Source organism: Rattus norvegicus, chromosome 1 (assembly GCF_036323735.1).
Source record: "Rattus norvegicus strain BN/NHsdMcwi chromosome 1, GRCr8, whole genome shotgun sequence".
NCBI classification, from domain to species: Eukaryota; Metazoa; Chordata; class Mammalia; order Rodentia; family Muridae; genus Rattus; species Rattus norvegicus.
Genome location: NC_086019.1, coordinates 123,859,407 through 123,873,251, shown reverse-complemented (window position 1 = coordinate 123,873,251; position 13,845 = coordinate 123,859,407). Strand labels below are relative to the sequence as shown.

Genomic DNA, 13,845 nt, shown 5'->3' with positions numbered 1-13,845 from the left:
ACTGAGTGCAAAGGAAGGTTTATTTCTTCAGGATGCTGACTCTTTGAAAATGGGGCTTGTATATAAAAATATAGGATTAGTCAAAAATATACTGTCCTTGGAAGATACCTCATTTACCTCATATAACACCTATAGTATCAACCAGTAAGAATGATACTGACTGGTATCCTCAAACCTCAGTCACCTGTGAATCTTGCATGATTCACAGTAACAAGTGCCAGTTAATGTGTATCTGCCAGCAAGTTTAGTAATGGTATGGGTGTTTTATATAGAACCAAAGTTCTTATTGTATTAAATGTCCATCCTGATGGATGTAAGTCTATGAATGTTTGTGGGTCATTTATAAAAACACTTGTAATAATATAGATATAGTCTCTAGTGAAGCAACAGCAGTTAATGGTTGGCTAATATAGTACTAGGTAAAATCCCCTACATTTGTGTTTATTTTCCTAAACTACGACTATATTCCATGTCTATTAAGTCATGTCCATTTCTTAATTTTCATCATTTCAGTCACCTTTGCCTTGTACTCAGAATACAAAAAAAAGAAGAAAAAATCCAATTAATTTTCAATAAGGCTTTACCAAAGTCAGTCCTATGACAAAAGAGCTTCAGCATTCAGGAAACCACTGTAGTGTGAAAAGCATGAGTTATTTGGATAAACCTGTTTAAAACTCACAGACTCTTGAGAAAAGAGGGAGCTGGAAAAGAAGGAAGAGATTGAGGTATAGATCGAGGTTCTCTCTTGTCCTTTGTTCCAATTCACACAGAACCCATCTTGGGCAATCATCTGTGCTACGTGATAAATAAATATCCTTGTTGGGATTGAAGTTTGCTTTCATAGCCTCATTAATGACAGGAAAAGTCAAGAGATCCTTCTTTTATTACCACATGCTCAGACAATCTATTTTATGAAAGTCTACATTTAATGAATGTTAGCATGAATGTAGTCTTAAAAATACAAGCAAAGGAACAGTATCAGAGGCTGGCTTTTGATGTTAAATATAAGAGAGCCATCACCCTTACAGGGTAATGATTTTCTGGGCAGTCTGTTTCTCATATCATTAAGCCCAGAAAATAACAAATAAAAAGTGCTCTGATATGTTTATCAATAATCTTATATGTTACCTAGGCAGAACCTTGGGGAATTTCTATATTAACTTGTTATTTTAATGTTACTTAGCGGGGGTAGACATTGTTTCTATCTCTACTTATGGTTTGTGAATTGTATCTTCGGTAATCTTAGCTTTTGGATAATATCTGCTTATCAGTGAATGCATACAATGTGTGTTATTTTGTGATTGGGTTGCTTCTCTCATGATGAGATTTTCATTTTTCATTCATTCGCCTAAGAATTTCATGAATTCATTGTTTTGTATAGTTGAGTAGAATTCCATTGTGTAAAGGTACCACATTTACTTTATCCATTAATCTGTCGAAGGACATCTGGGTTCTTTCCAGCATCTGGCTATTATAAATAAGGCTGCTATGAGCTTAGTAGATGCATCCATATTATATGGTGGAACATCTTTTGGGTGTATACCCAGGAGTGGTATATCTGTGTATTTAAGTAGTACTATGTCTAATTTTTTGAGGACCATCAGACTGATTTCCAGAGTAGTTCCACCAGCTTTTGATCCCACCATCAATGCAGGAGTGTTCCTTTTTATCTACATACTCTATAGAAGATGCTGTCACTGTGTTTCTCTCATTCTAGGGTTTTCTCTTGTGTGAACTGGTCTTGCTGTCTGTGAATTGAGCCTCCCTTCCTGAGGGTTTGTGAACTTGTGATCTTGGCTGTTTCAAAGTGCTGCAGAACAAGCTGCGTATGGGTTTGGGGAGTGTAATTGGACATCAAGAGCCCTGTATTCGCTCCTGTATTCCAGTTCAAGCTGGAAGGAATGTGGACATCTTGCTGGGCAATGCTCCTGTGTCTTCCATATCCTCAGGGTTCACAGTAGGGCCAGATACAGAATCAGAAGTTGGGATCATACCTGTGATCCTGTACTGTCAGAAGTCCTGGGGGACAAGCTGCGTCTAGCTGTGTGTGGGTTAGAGATATGAGAGCAGAGGCTCTGCTCACAAAGGCATGGGGAAACTGGAAGGAATGTGTGCCTCCAGCTAGATAGAGCTGACTGTGTTTCTTGGGTGCTATGAGGTGACAGTTAGATCAGATATTGGAAGACTTTGGTTTCATCTGTAATCCTAGTTCTGTCAGAAGTCTGGAGGTACAATCTACTCCTGAACTGGGTGATTTGGGAAGAGTAGAGCATTCTCTATTTTACAATTGGAACTTGAAACCAAATAATTACATAATTAATTTGTTCTTTCATTTACAGTGTTATCTGTTTTATACATATATATATTTGTGTGTGTGTGTGTGTGTGAGTTTTTCCTCCTGTTTCTGTGTGTGTTTCAATGTGTCTGTCTCTTTGTGTGTATGCATGTGCAGAGGAACTAGTGGAAACTCATATGTCCTCTTTGGTTACCTGTCTTGTATCTCACTTCAACATTACTTATGTTATTTAGCGAGTACAGTTCTCTTGGTGTCTTCTTTTCCTTTGCCTTTTACATTCATTCTTTCCTCTTTTCCATGAGGTTCCCTGAGCTCTGAATGGAGAGACCTGATAAAGATATCACCTTTGTGGCAATGTTTTCTAAGTTCACTCTATCTCTCCTCCCTTCTCTTCTCCTCTCCTCTCTTCTCTATCCTTTCTCTTTTTCTTTTTTCTCCCTGTCTCTGCTAAATATTTCATGGTGGGCACTTGTAATTTTTATCATCTCCTGCAATTAGAAAGCTTCAGAAAATGCCATTTCTAAAGATTATACTTATTCAACTCATTGTCAACAGAGAGATTGAAAAGATGCCCAAACTCGAACTTTAATTCCTACACTTTAGTGACTTATGTGGGTAATGTTGTTTATATGCTACTGAAAAAGAAATGTAAGACCCAAGCCAATATCAAAACATTTGAATTTTAACACAGAGTGGCCTGCAAAATATTCAGTGCAAAGTAGCACAAATATTGTGGAAGTAAAAACTACCATCTGACTTGCTTTTTTACACACTTGTTCCATGAGGCAGAAATCTAACTGAAAGAGTTTGGGAGAAGAATAATGATTAAGTAGATAGCCCAGAGTCCTAGATATTATTATATACTTGTAGATCTGTGACTTATTTAGTCATCACCTGTTCCAAGATTATACATTGTGTTATATTAAAAAACAAATATCCATTAAAACAGAGACTGAAGAAACACCCATTCAGAGCCTGCCCCACATGTGGCCCATACATATACAGTCATCCAATTAGACAAGATGGATGAAGCAAAGTAGTGCAGGCCGACAGGAGCCGGATGTAGATCGCTCCTGAGAGACACAGCCAGAATACAGCAAATACAGAGGCGAATGCCAGCAGCAAACCACTGAACTGAGAATAGGACCCCCGTTGAAGGAATCAGAGAAAGAACTGGAAGAGCTTGAAGGGGCTCGAGACCCCATATGTACAACAATGCCAAGCAACCAGAGCTTCCAGGGACTAAGCCACTACCTAAAGACTATACATGGACTGACCCTGGACTCTGACCTCATAGGTAGCATTGAATATCCTAGTAAGAGCACCAGTGGAAGGGGAAGCCCTGGGTCCTGCTAAGACTGAACCCCCAGTGAACTAGACTATGGGGGGAGGGCGGCAATGGGGGGAGGGTTGGGAGGGGAACACCCATAAGGAAGGGGAGGGGGGAGGGGGATGTTTGCCCGGAAACCAAAAAATTATTATTAAGTATTAAATAAATTTAAAAAAAAAACCAATATCCAAAAGAAGAAAAGGAGATTAGGAAAATAGAATGAAGAAACAAATCAAAATTCAAAAACAAAATGAAAAAGCTATGAGAATTGTGTTGAACTGATTTGAACTCACACAAAAGAGTTGGGGACATTGGAGAAAAAGGTAATTACTTTTTAGTATAAACAGTGTTTTTCATTAAGTAATTATTGAAAAATTGTATTTTGTCATTATTTAGGAGCATATATTCATTGAAACTATAATAAATTTTCAGCCATTAACATTAAAAATCCATGTGCAATGCCAAATAACAACCGTGGTATATACATTTAACTACTTAATAAAAATTACTGTTTCTAAAAAAACAAAGTTGGAAAAAGTGTAACGCATATTCAGGGTAGGAATGTATTTTGACAGAAGGTTGGTTCTTATGTGACATAGAAGGCACAAGAGAGACAACTGTTCAATTTTATTCAGTTATGTGTATGCCAGTCACAGGGCAACAATATAAACACAGCTTTATTTCTTAAAATTTCAGTCATGTATACAAAATCTAAAATTGAAAATTGAGAATAACTTTACAGGAAGGCTTCCAAGTTGGAAGGATATAAATTTGGAGTATTTGTGGGCATTTGATGAACTACTTGCATAGGGAAAGTAATTTTAATATTTTTCAGGAAGAATTAGTATCAGAGTGTGCTTTTGATTCTGTAGATCTGTTTGAATCTGATCTGAGCCCATATCAATAGGCCCATATCATGTGTGTGTTAAAAAGTGATCTAATTAAGTGGCAATAGATTATTTAAGTAATAGATATTATGGATAATTCTAATTTATTGTATGTAGCAGTTGTATTTATAACAAATTATATGACACCACAATAACAATTCTACAAAATTAATATATTTACCATGCCAGTATACACAATGTGATTCTTGAACAATAAAAACAAATATGTAGGCACATACAAAGAAATGATCGTAGTATGCCTAGATTTTGGATATTTCTTTTCTAAAATAAACACCTATTAATATTTCTTTAGCATTATTATCATTTAAGAGGTGGTGTATCCTGTGGTAAATAGCTTTATGAAGTTAGAAACAAGTACGTCTTCAGATAATTTCATGTGCAGTGATTGCAAGTTGTAATGTGCATAAGAATATGAGCTAGTGTGATACATTTCCAAATAATCAAATCATGTTGCATATTGTCACAGGAAGATTATAAAATCTCAGCACCGGGGGTCCATTTGATAGCCCATGATTACAAGCAGAAGTCCCTAGGCACGAATGGAGTCTTTATTTTAGGTAACCTAGATACAGGGTCCAAGGTGTGGGCATTGCTGACCAATGATTTTGTTGGAATAAGAGCCAGAAATTAAAGAATAATAACATAATATTTTGTTCTGCCTCCTTCTATTTTATCTCTACTTTATTCCTGATGCAACAGGCAGGGAGGAGGGAGCAGAAATAGAGGAGCTTTGAAAGAGAAATCTCCATGGTAACAACAGGCTTTTGCTTTCTTCGCCATGTATTGAGATCTCTCTTCTGATTGGTCCCAAATATTTTTCCTATTTTCTTACATATACTCGGCCATTCTGCGTCAATAACAGCTAAAGAAATCTATTCACATAAAAAAATTTCAGTTATGCTCATGGTGGATATCTAGTTGTCAGCTCATACCAGGTCTTGCCAGAGATTTGCTTCAAGCTGCCTCTCAGAGAAGTGCTCTGGAAAATGAAGATGAATATGAAACTAGAAAATCAGCATGGTCAGGTAACATGTTAGGTTTTTTAACATTCTTCTCTAAATGAAACTGTTTTTGTTTTCTGTGCCAGGTATCTGTCAATGCTTCTGGTCATTGCTTCTGTTTTCAATCTATCATTCAGTACTCAGCCTTGGATTTCTGCTTCATCTGCAATGATGGCGTATTTCATCAGTCCTCAGTATCTGACAGAGACAGGAATCTTGTTGCTCCTTACTTTTCTTTGGCAGATTAGATCTGCAAAGAATTGTTATATCAGGACAGCAGTGATCACTTGCCATCATGTGACTTTCTGGAACATGTTTTGACATCATCTTAGCTGTTATGGCACTGCCATCTGAGCATACTAACATGGAAATACTGCAATTCTCCTTCGTTATCATCTTGGTACTATCAAAATCTAAGATATTTTCCATTATTTAGCAATCCAAATTCTAACATCAGGTTTAAGATGTTATTGTTGGGATCAAATATAATTCCATGTTCATCCTTACATATGTGCATATTTCATTATTTAAAAACTGTCAAACTGAAGAATTCATATGTACTCCAATTTATAATGTTACTATACCACATTTTTTTTGGCTTTGAATCTCATATTACTAAAGTTTCCAGCCACCATCCCCTTTTTATTAGTCATAGTAAATAAGGTTAGCTATATTGTTCTCCTTTACTTACTATTTAGTAACATTGGTCATGTTTTCCATAGTGATTATTACTTGTCATTCTGTGGGCATTGTGCATTCTTTAGTAATTTTAAAATTCAAGTGTCTCTTCTTGCGCATAATTCTAAGAGCCTCACTTGCATTTAAGTTTATGTAAATACTGATTTGGGGAAAAATCAATTGATGGTAATAGATTGCATCAACTGTGCTCTAATTTTTCTGGTCCATATTTATTCTCATCAGTTTTCAATTTGCTTATTTGTTTACAACAGAAAATGTTCTTATCAATGTCTTACCAAACTAATCATCTCATTGTTCTGGTAACTGTATAGTTAAATATAGGGTTTTATCTCATTGATTTGTCTTATTCTGTCATCATCTGTGTTATATTTGCAGCTATGTATTTAACATAATGTTAAAGTTTGTGGATTTAACAGATTTTGGAGCTCCTTTAACGAAAAATGTTTGTGGATCTGAATAACAAATCATGGAAAATTAGTTGATAATTGGTGCAGAGATAGAGGTTATAGTATAATCCTTTGAAGATGCATACTGTACAAGTATTACAAGGCTAGTGAGAAAGATTGCATTAGCCTTTTCTTGTTACTGAAGCAAGTACACACATATAAAAGCATGTAATTATTTAAGCCGTAATATTTTAAATTACTATCACTGACTGGTAGTGATAGTAATGGGATGCCTTCATACAAGTTTATTCTCAGATTCCTTGGAGGAAGAATTTTAAAGTAGTAAAATATGTTAATGTATTTTGGTTACATTCCATGACTAAATGACAATAAATGTTGTTTCTCAGGATTGTGATTGGGATATTGGGCTTTTGTTTTATAAGTATAGGACTAGTTAAAAATACCTTCTCCATTAGAAAATAGCTCCTATATCATCTATATGTACAACTAAAATGATAGGATACAGTAAGCTGAAATCCTAGTCACTTTTATATCCTGCATGTTTTACAGTGAGAAGTGCCTTTTATTGTTATAGTGTTATCTGAAACCAACTCCCATTTTACCATTATAGTATCCACCTATTCTGAGACATCAAGGCTTTATAGGACCATGGGCCTTTCCTCCCACTGATGTGAGATAAGGCAATCCTCTGCTACATCTGCAGCTGGAGCCATGGGGCCCCTTCATGTATATTAGTTGGTTGGTGGTTTAGTCCCAGGATTTCTGGGGTGTCTGGTTAGTTGATACTGTCATTCTTTGTATGGAAATGTAATCCTCTTCAGCTCCTTCAGAGTTTCCCCTAAATTTTCCTTTGGGGTTCCTGTGCTTAGTCTGAGGGTTGGCTGAGGCCACCCCTATCTGTATTGGTCAGAATCTAGCAGTGACTTTCAGGAGACAGCTATATAAGATTCCTGAGAGCAAGTATTTCTTGGCATCATATTTGGGTTTGGCGTCTGTAGATATTGTGGATCCCTATGTGGGGTTGTCTCTGGATGGCCTTTCCTTCAGTTTATCCTCCAGTCAGTCTCTGCACTATCACTAGACAGGGACAAGTCTGGGTTAAAATTTTTGAGATGGATGATGCTCCCTTCCCTCAACAGGTGGCTGTGCCTATATACTGGGTATGGTCTCCACAGGTTCTATCTTGCCTGTGTTGGGTATTGTGGCTAATGTCATCCCAGTTGGCTCCTGGGAAACCTTTGATTCCCTGGCATCTGTAACTTTCTAGTGACTAGCCCAAGATCTCCATGGCACACTGCTATACACAGCTATTGAATTTCCAGACCCTTTGGAGTCCCGGCACACACATACCAGCCAGGCTTCTATACCCAGCAAACTCTCAACTAATATAAATGGAGAAACTAAGATATCCCATGACAAAACCAAATGTAGATAATATATTTCTAAAATTCCTGCTAAACAGAAGATAATACGTGAAAAATTCTTCCTTATGGAGGAAACCTATATGCAAGAAAAAACGTCATAAATATAATCTTAGCAAACCCAAAAGAAGAGAGTCACAAAAAACATAATTCTAACTCTGACAACAAAAGTGCAAGGAAGAAACATTCATTAGATATTATTCTCACTTAACATCAGTGGGCTATATATCCCAATAAAAAGACAGAATATTTCAACTAATGTCATCCCTATAGGATCCTGGGACACTTTTGCTTTCCTGACATCTAAGACTTTCTGATGGTTATAACCAGTTCTCCATCCAGCAATGCTACAAACCTGTTTAATGTCCTGACTCTGTACATCTCCCCTGTCTACTCCCATACCTGATCAAGCTACTTTTTACTCCTTTCCCCTTTTCTCCTCCACATCATCTTCCCCTCCTAAGTTCCTCCCTTCCTCTACTTTCCATGATTATTTCATTCCCCCTTCAAAGGAGGACCGAAGCATCAACACTTTGGTCTTCCTTCTTCTTGAACTTGATATGGTCTGTAAGTTGCATCATCAGTTTTCCAGGCTCTTTTCCTAATATCCCCTTATCAGTGAGTAGATATCATGTATTTTATTTGTGACTTGGTTACTTCACTCCGGATGGTGTTTTCTAGTTCCATTCATTTGCATGTGATTTTCATGAAGCCATTGCTTTTAAATGCTGAGTCGTACTCCATTGTATAAATATACCAAATTTTCCATATCCATTCCTCTGTTGGTGGACATTTGAGTTGTTTCTACCTTCTAGATATTATAAATACATTTCCTATGAACATAGTGGAGCATATGCTCTTGTTATATGTTGGAGTAAAATTTGGGTGTATTCCCAAGAGTAATATAGCATGGTCCTCAGTCTATGTCAAATTTTCTGAGAAAACATCAGACCTATTTCCAAAGCTTGCAATCCTATGAGCAAAGGGAACATTTGAACTATAAATAAGTAAGAAAAATATAAGAAAACTATTTTTAAAAAGCGATAGACTAACAGACTTGAAGTATGGTATATTCTTTTTCAGACGGTATGTATATTGCTTTCCTTATGTTTATGTATAGGCTTTGAATTAATGATCTCAACAGTATTTTTAACATGAAGGGGAGATGTATTTTTTCAAATGCTTTCTCATCATATAAGGAGATGATCATGTGACTCCTTTTGAATTTGTTTATATCATGGATTACGTTAATTTATTTTCATATATTGAACCAAACTTGCATCCCTGGGATGAAGCCTACTTGATTATGGCAAATGATGGTTTGGATGTGTTTTTTGAATTTTGTTAGTGAGAATTTTATTTAGTATTTTTGCATCAATTCTCATAACCAAAATTGGTCTGAAGTTCTCATTTTTTAATTGGGTCCTTGTGTAGTTTAGTTATCAGAGTTATTGTCATTTGATAGGATGAAATAGGTAGTGCTCCTTTTGTTTCTATTTTATGGAATATTTTGAAAATACTGAGATTATGTCTTCTTTAAAAGTATGGTAGAATTCAGCAGTAAAGACATCTGACCCTAGGCATTTTTGATTGTGAGGTTTTTAATGACTTCTCTTTCATTAGAGGATTTGGGCCTGTTTAGATAATTTACCAGCTCTTGATTTAAATTTGGTATGTGGTATCTGTCTAGAAAATTATCCATTTCTTCTAGTTTTTTTTTCAGTTTTGTTGAGAGTAGGCATTTGCAGTAGGCTCTGATGATATATTTTAATTTCCTCAGTTTCTGTTTTTACGTCTACCTTTTCATTTGTGATTCTATTAATTTGGATAATTTATCTTGTCCCATTCCCTAATTTGACTAGTGACTAGTCTATCTTCTTGATTATCTGAAAGAATCAGCTTTTGGTTTTGTTTATTCTTTGTTTAGTTCTCTTTGTTTCTCCTTAGTTGATTTTGCCCCTGACTTTGACTATTTCCTGCAATCAAGCCCTCTTGCAAAAGAGCATTGAACACATTGGCATGGGGGAAAATTTCCTAATTTTACTCAGGCTTTAAGATAAAAAATTGATAAATGAGACCTCATGAAACTGGAAAGCTCCTTTAAGGCAAAGGACATAGCCATTATGACAATTGGCAACCTACAGATTTGAAAAAAAGAAAATAACAATAACTTCAGTATCCACACATTCAAGAGAGGGCTAATAATCAAAATAAATAAAGGACTCAAAAAGATAACCACTCAGAATGCAAACAACCCAATGAAAAATAGTGTATAGAACTAAATGAGAATTCACACTAGAGGAATCTCGAATGGCACTTAAAGAAATGTTCAAAGTCCTTAGTGATCAGGAAAAAGCAAATTAAACAACCCCATGATTCCACCTTATGCCAATCAGAATTGCTATGATAAAATCGTCAGATGATAGCACATGTTGGCGAGGATGTGGAGAACAAGGAACACTCTTTCAATGATTGTGGAATGGCAAACTTGTACAACTACTTTGGAAAGAAACCTTGAATTTCCTCAGAATATTGGTAGTATATTAACTGAAGATCCTGTTATACCTCCTTTGTGTGTATGACAAAAAAAAAAATGCCGTATAGGAGCATCTGTTACAATATGTACTTAGAAGCTTATTTGTGATAGCCAGAAGCTGGAAACAGCCCAGATGTCTCAGAATAGAAGAAAGAATATATAAAATGTGGTCCATTTACACAATGGAATACTATTCAGCTATTAAGAATGAGGATAGCAAAAATATTTCAGGCAAATGGATTGAACTAAAAGAATATCATCCTAAGTGAGGTAACTTAGACCCTAAGGACATGCATGGCATGTACTCACTAATAAGTGGATATTAGCCAGAAAATACAGAATACCCCGGATACAATCCACTGAACTCAAAAAGGTTAATCACTAAAAGTCCCAAGTCAGGATGTACCAATTGTAAATATGATAATATATTTAAATTAATATTATTAAAAGAATAATAGTAATTAGTACTGATAAAACATTTATCACACTGTCACTATACTATCACTATAACTATGTTAATGATATTATGAATACCAATGGTTTGATACTGCATAAGCATTCATTTGAATATGAGTTTAACAGTAACAGAGGAAGAACACATAGCCCCAGAATAACTGTACTCAGGACTCCCTCTTGAACTTCCTTCAAGAGTTCCACTCAACTCTTCTGGATATTCAACTATTTCCTCATGATAAGCTCCATACAATAGGACAAAGTACAATATTGTTTGCTTCTCTGATCACACTCCTTCATGAAGGAGTACACATCCATCAGTTCTCACAGCATGTCAGGGAGTAGGCAGTGCGACTAGTGCCTATACCCAATTTTGAATCTATGATGACTACATTGAAATCATGTATTTTGGTCTCTCCTTTACTCATGTTCAGTGTATCTTCATAAAGTTTGAAAAGTCATGGAGAGCCTGATGATTTATACAAGAGAGAAAGAGAGAGAGAAATAAATTATGACTAATTTTTATTATGAATTTGTTTTGGAATTATGGAAAACATCCTGTAAATCCTGTTAGGTAAACATTTATAATTTTTGCATGTGTATGTTGTGACAAATTGTTTTCTTTTACAGTAAAATTTAAATTTTTGTCTTGTATACCTGTGAATTACATTTTGCATTTTGTTTTTCTTGAAATATGTTACATTTTTAAAAAGAATAATATATTGTTTTTCTCAGGACCACACTATGCAGTCAAACCTATAAACTAACATATCAGCCTAAATGGTGACATAGTCATCTGAGTTTCTAGGAAACTTCTTCAAAGATCTCCACATGAAATCCTGAACAAAGAAACAAATGAAGGGTGCATGGTTAAATATTTGAGATTTTAAAATCTGGTGTCCTTATTAACTATATTTAACATTTAAATTGCAGCAGCAGCAGGAGCAGCAGCACCAGCAGGAACAGCAGCAGCCGCAGCAGCGGCAGCAGCAGCAGCGGCAGCAGCAGCGGCAGCGGCAGCAACAGGGGCAGCCGCAACAACAGCGGCAGCAGCAGGGGCAGCCGCAGCAGCAGCGGCAGCCACAACAGCAGCGGCAGCCGCAGCAGCAGGGGCAGCTGCGACAGCAGGGGCAGCTGCAGCAGCGGCAGCAGCAGGGGCAGCCGCGACAGCAGCAGCAGCAGCAGGGGCAGCCGCGACAGCAGAGGCAGCAGCAGGGGCAGCCGCGGCAGCAGCGGCAGCAGCAGGGGCAGCCGAGGCATCAGAGGCAGCAGCAGGGGCAGCCGCAGCTGCAGCAGCAGCAGCAGCAGCAGCAGGGGCAACCGCGACAGCAGCGGCAGCAGCAGGGGCAGCCTCGGCAGCAGCGGCAGCAGCAGGGGCAGCCGAGGCACCAGCGGCAGCTGCAGGGGCAGCCGCAGCTGCAGCGGCTGCAGCAGCAGCAGCAGCAGCTGCAGCAGCTACAGCAGCAGTGCCAGCAGGAGCAGCTTCAGCAACAATGTGAGCAGCAGTTGCTGCAACAGCAGCAATGCCAGCAGGAGCAGCAGCAGCAGCAGCAGCAGCAGCAGCAGCAGCAGCAGCAGCGGAAAAGGAGAAAAAACAGAAGGAGCCGGCGGAGCAGGAAGAGCAAGAGGACCAGAAGGACCAGGAGAACCAGGAACACCAGGAGGAGGAGAAGAAGGAATAATGAGTGACTGTGTCTACATGTGTGGGAGGAGTTTGCTGGGAAAGGAATATTGGTAAATTTAGTACTGAGAGGTGGAATTCTAATAAGTTAAAGATATCAGAAAGGATTCAAAATCCTGCAAATACCATACATACTATATATAGTAAATTAAACTGCTAATTGTACCTTCTTTGATCAACTGCCCATTTGAAAATTATTTCAGAAATTTTCTTCTCCACTTAGCAGAATGTCTCTTAGAGTCCTGCAGTCTATCTTAAGATTGTTTAGGTTTGTGCTTTTATAAGACTTTACATGTTGATATATATGTTTTTAATTTTCTATTTTTATCCTTGTATAGCTTCTTTGGAGAAATGTATACTCAAAGATTTATCGTTTAGGTAAGACATATTTTTTTTTTACATTTATAGTTGTGTTGCCTTTCATATACTTAAAGTGGTACTTTCTTCTCCTTAGTATGATTTTAAAATCTGGTTTTTTATTGTTTCAGATGTCTACACTTAGTAACATTGAGCTCATAATTTTCTATTATTATTGAAATTGTTTTTAGTTTTCTTTGACTACCATATTTGTAGTAGTTATGTATTGAGTGTAATTACTCTCTGGATGCATGAGAGAGAGAGAGGGAGAGAGGGAGAGAGAGGGAGAGAGGATAGGGGGAGGGGGAGTAGAGGTGGAGGGACAGTGACAGGAAGAGGGAGAGCAAGGGGAATGAACAAAACTGAACCAGTATAGAAAACCTGTGGAGATACATAGGTGCTAAGTGTACCACATCTCCTTTGGGATATATGAAAGTTAACAACTACTGTGTTCAGGGTTTTCTCCCAATGTCCAACCTCTCTTAAGTAAACATTGTCATACAAAACTGAGCTTTATATTTGGCTCATACTAGCCTTTGTAGTGTATAGTTCATATTTAAAAGTTGTGAAAATTGCAATATATTTCTTAATAATTACTCCCATTGTCACATATATTAGTTATTGTTTTACTTAAGGGTATATAGTTTAGATTACATGGTATTTATTATTTGAAATTTTTTACTAGGTTTAGGTTCATTTGTACAGAAATCATTTTGAATTAATTATTTTATTGTCTGAGTTGGAAAACCAAATTTG

General features: G+C 37.0%; 1 protein-coding gene across 6 annotated transcripts in view; it reads left to right on the top strand.

The window, feature by feature from the left end:
• The window catches only part of LOC102555617 (uncharacterized), a 60,778-nt gene that overhangs the window by 40,151 nt on the left and 6,782 nt on the right, over nucleotides 1-13,845 (top strand). For 2 of the 6 annotated variants that reach the window (XM_063280952.1, XM_063280950.1), the window contains exons 2-3: nucleotides 11,985-12,785; nucleotides 13,071-13,110. In XM_063280952.1, the coding sequence (XP_063137022.1) occupies nucleotides 11,985-12,785; nucleotides 13,071-13,110 (841 nt within the window). Of the gene's footprint in view, nucleotides 1-3,778; nucleotides 5,560-11,984; nucleotides 12,786-13,070; nucleotides 13,112-13,845 lie in introns of those variants that run through there. The other 4 variants (XM_063280954.1, XM_063280953.1, XM_063280951.1 and 1 more) reach the window with 3 other exon arrangements.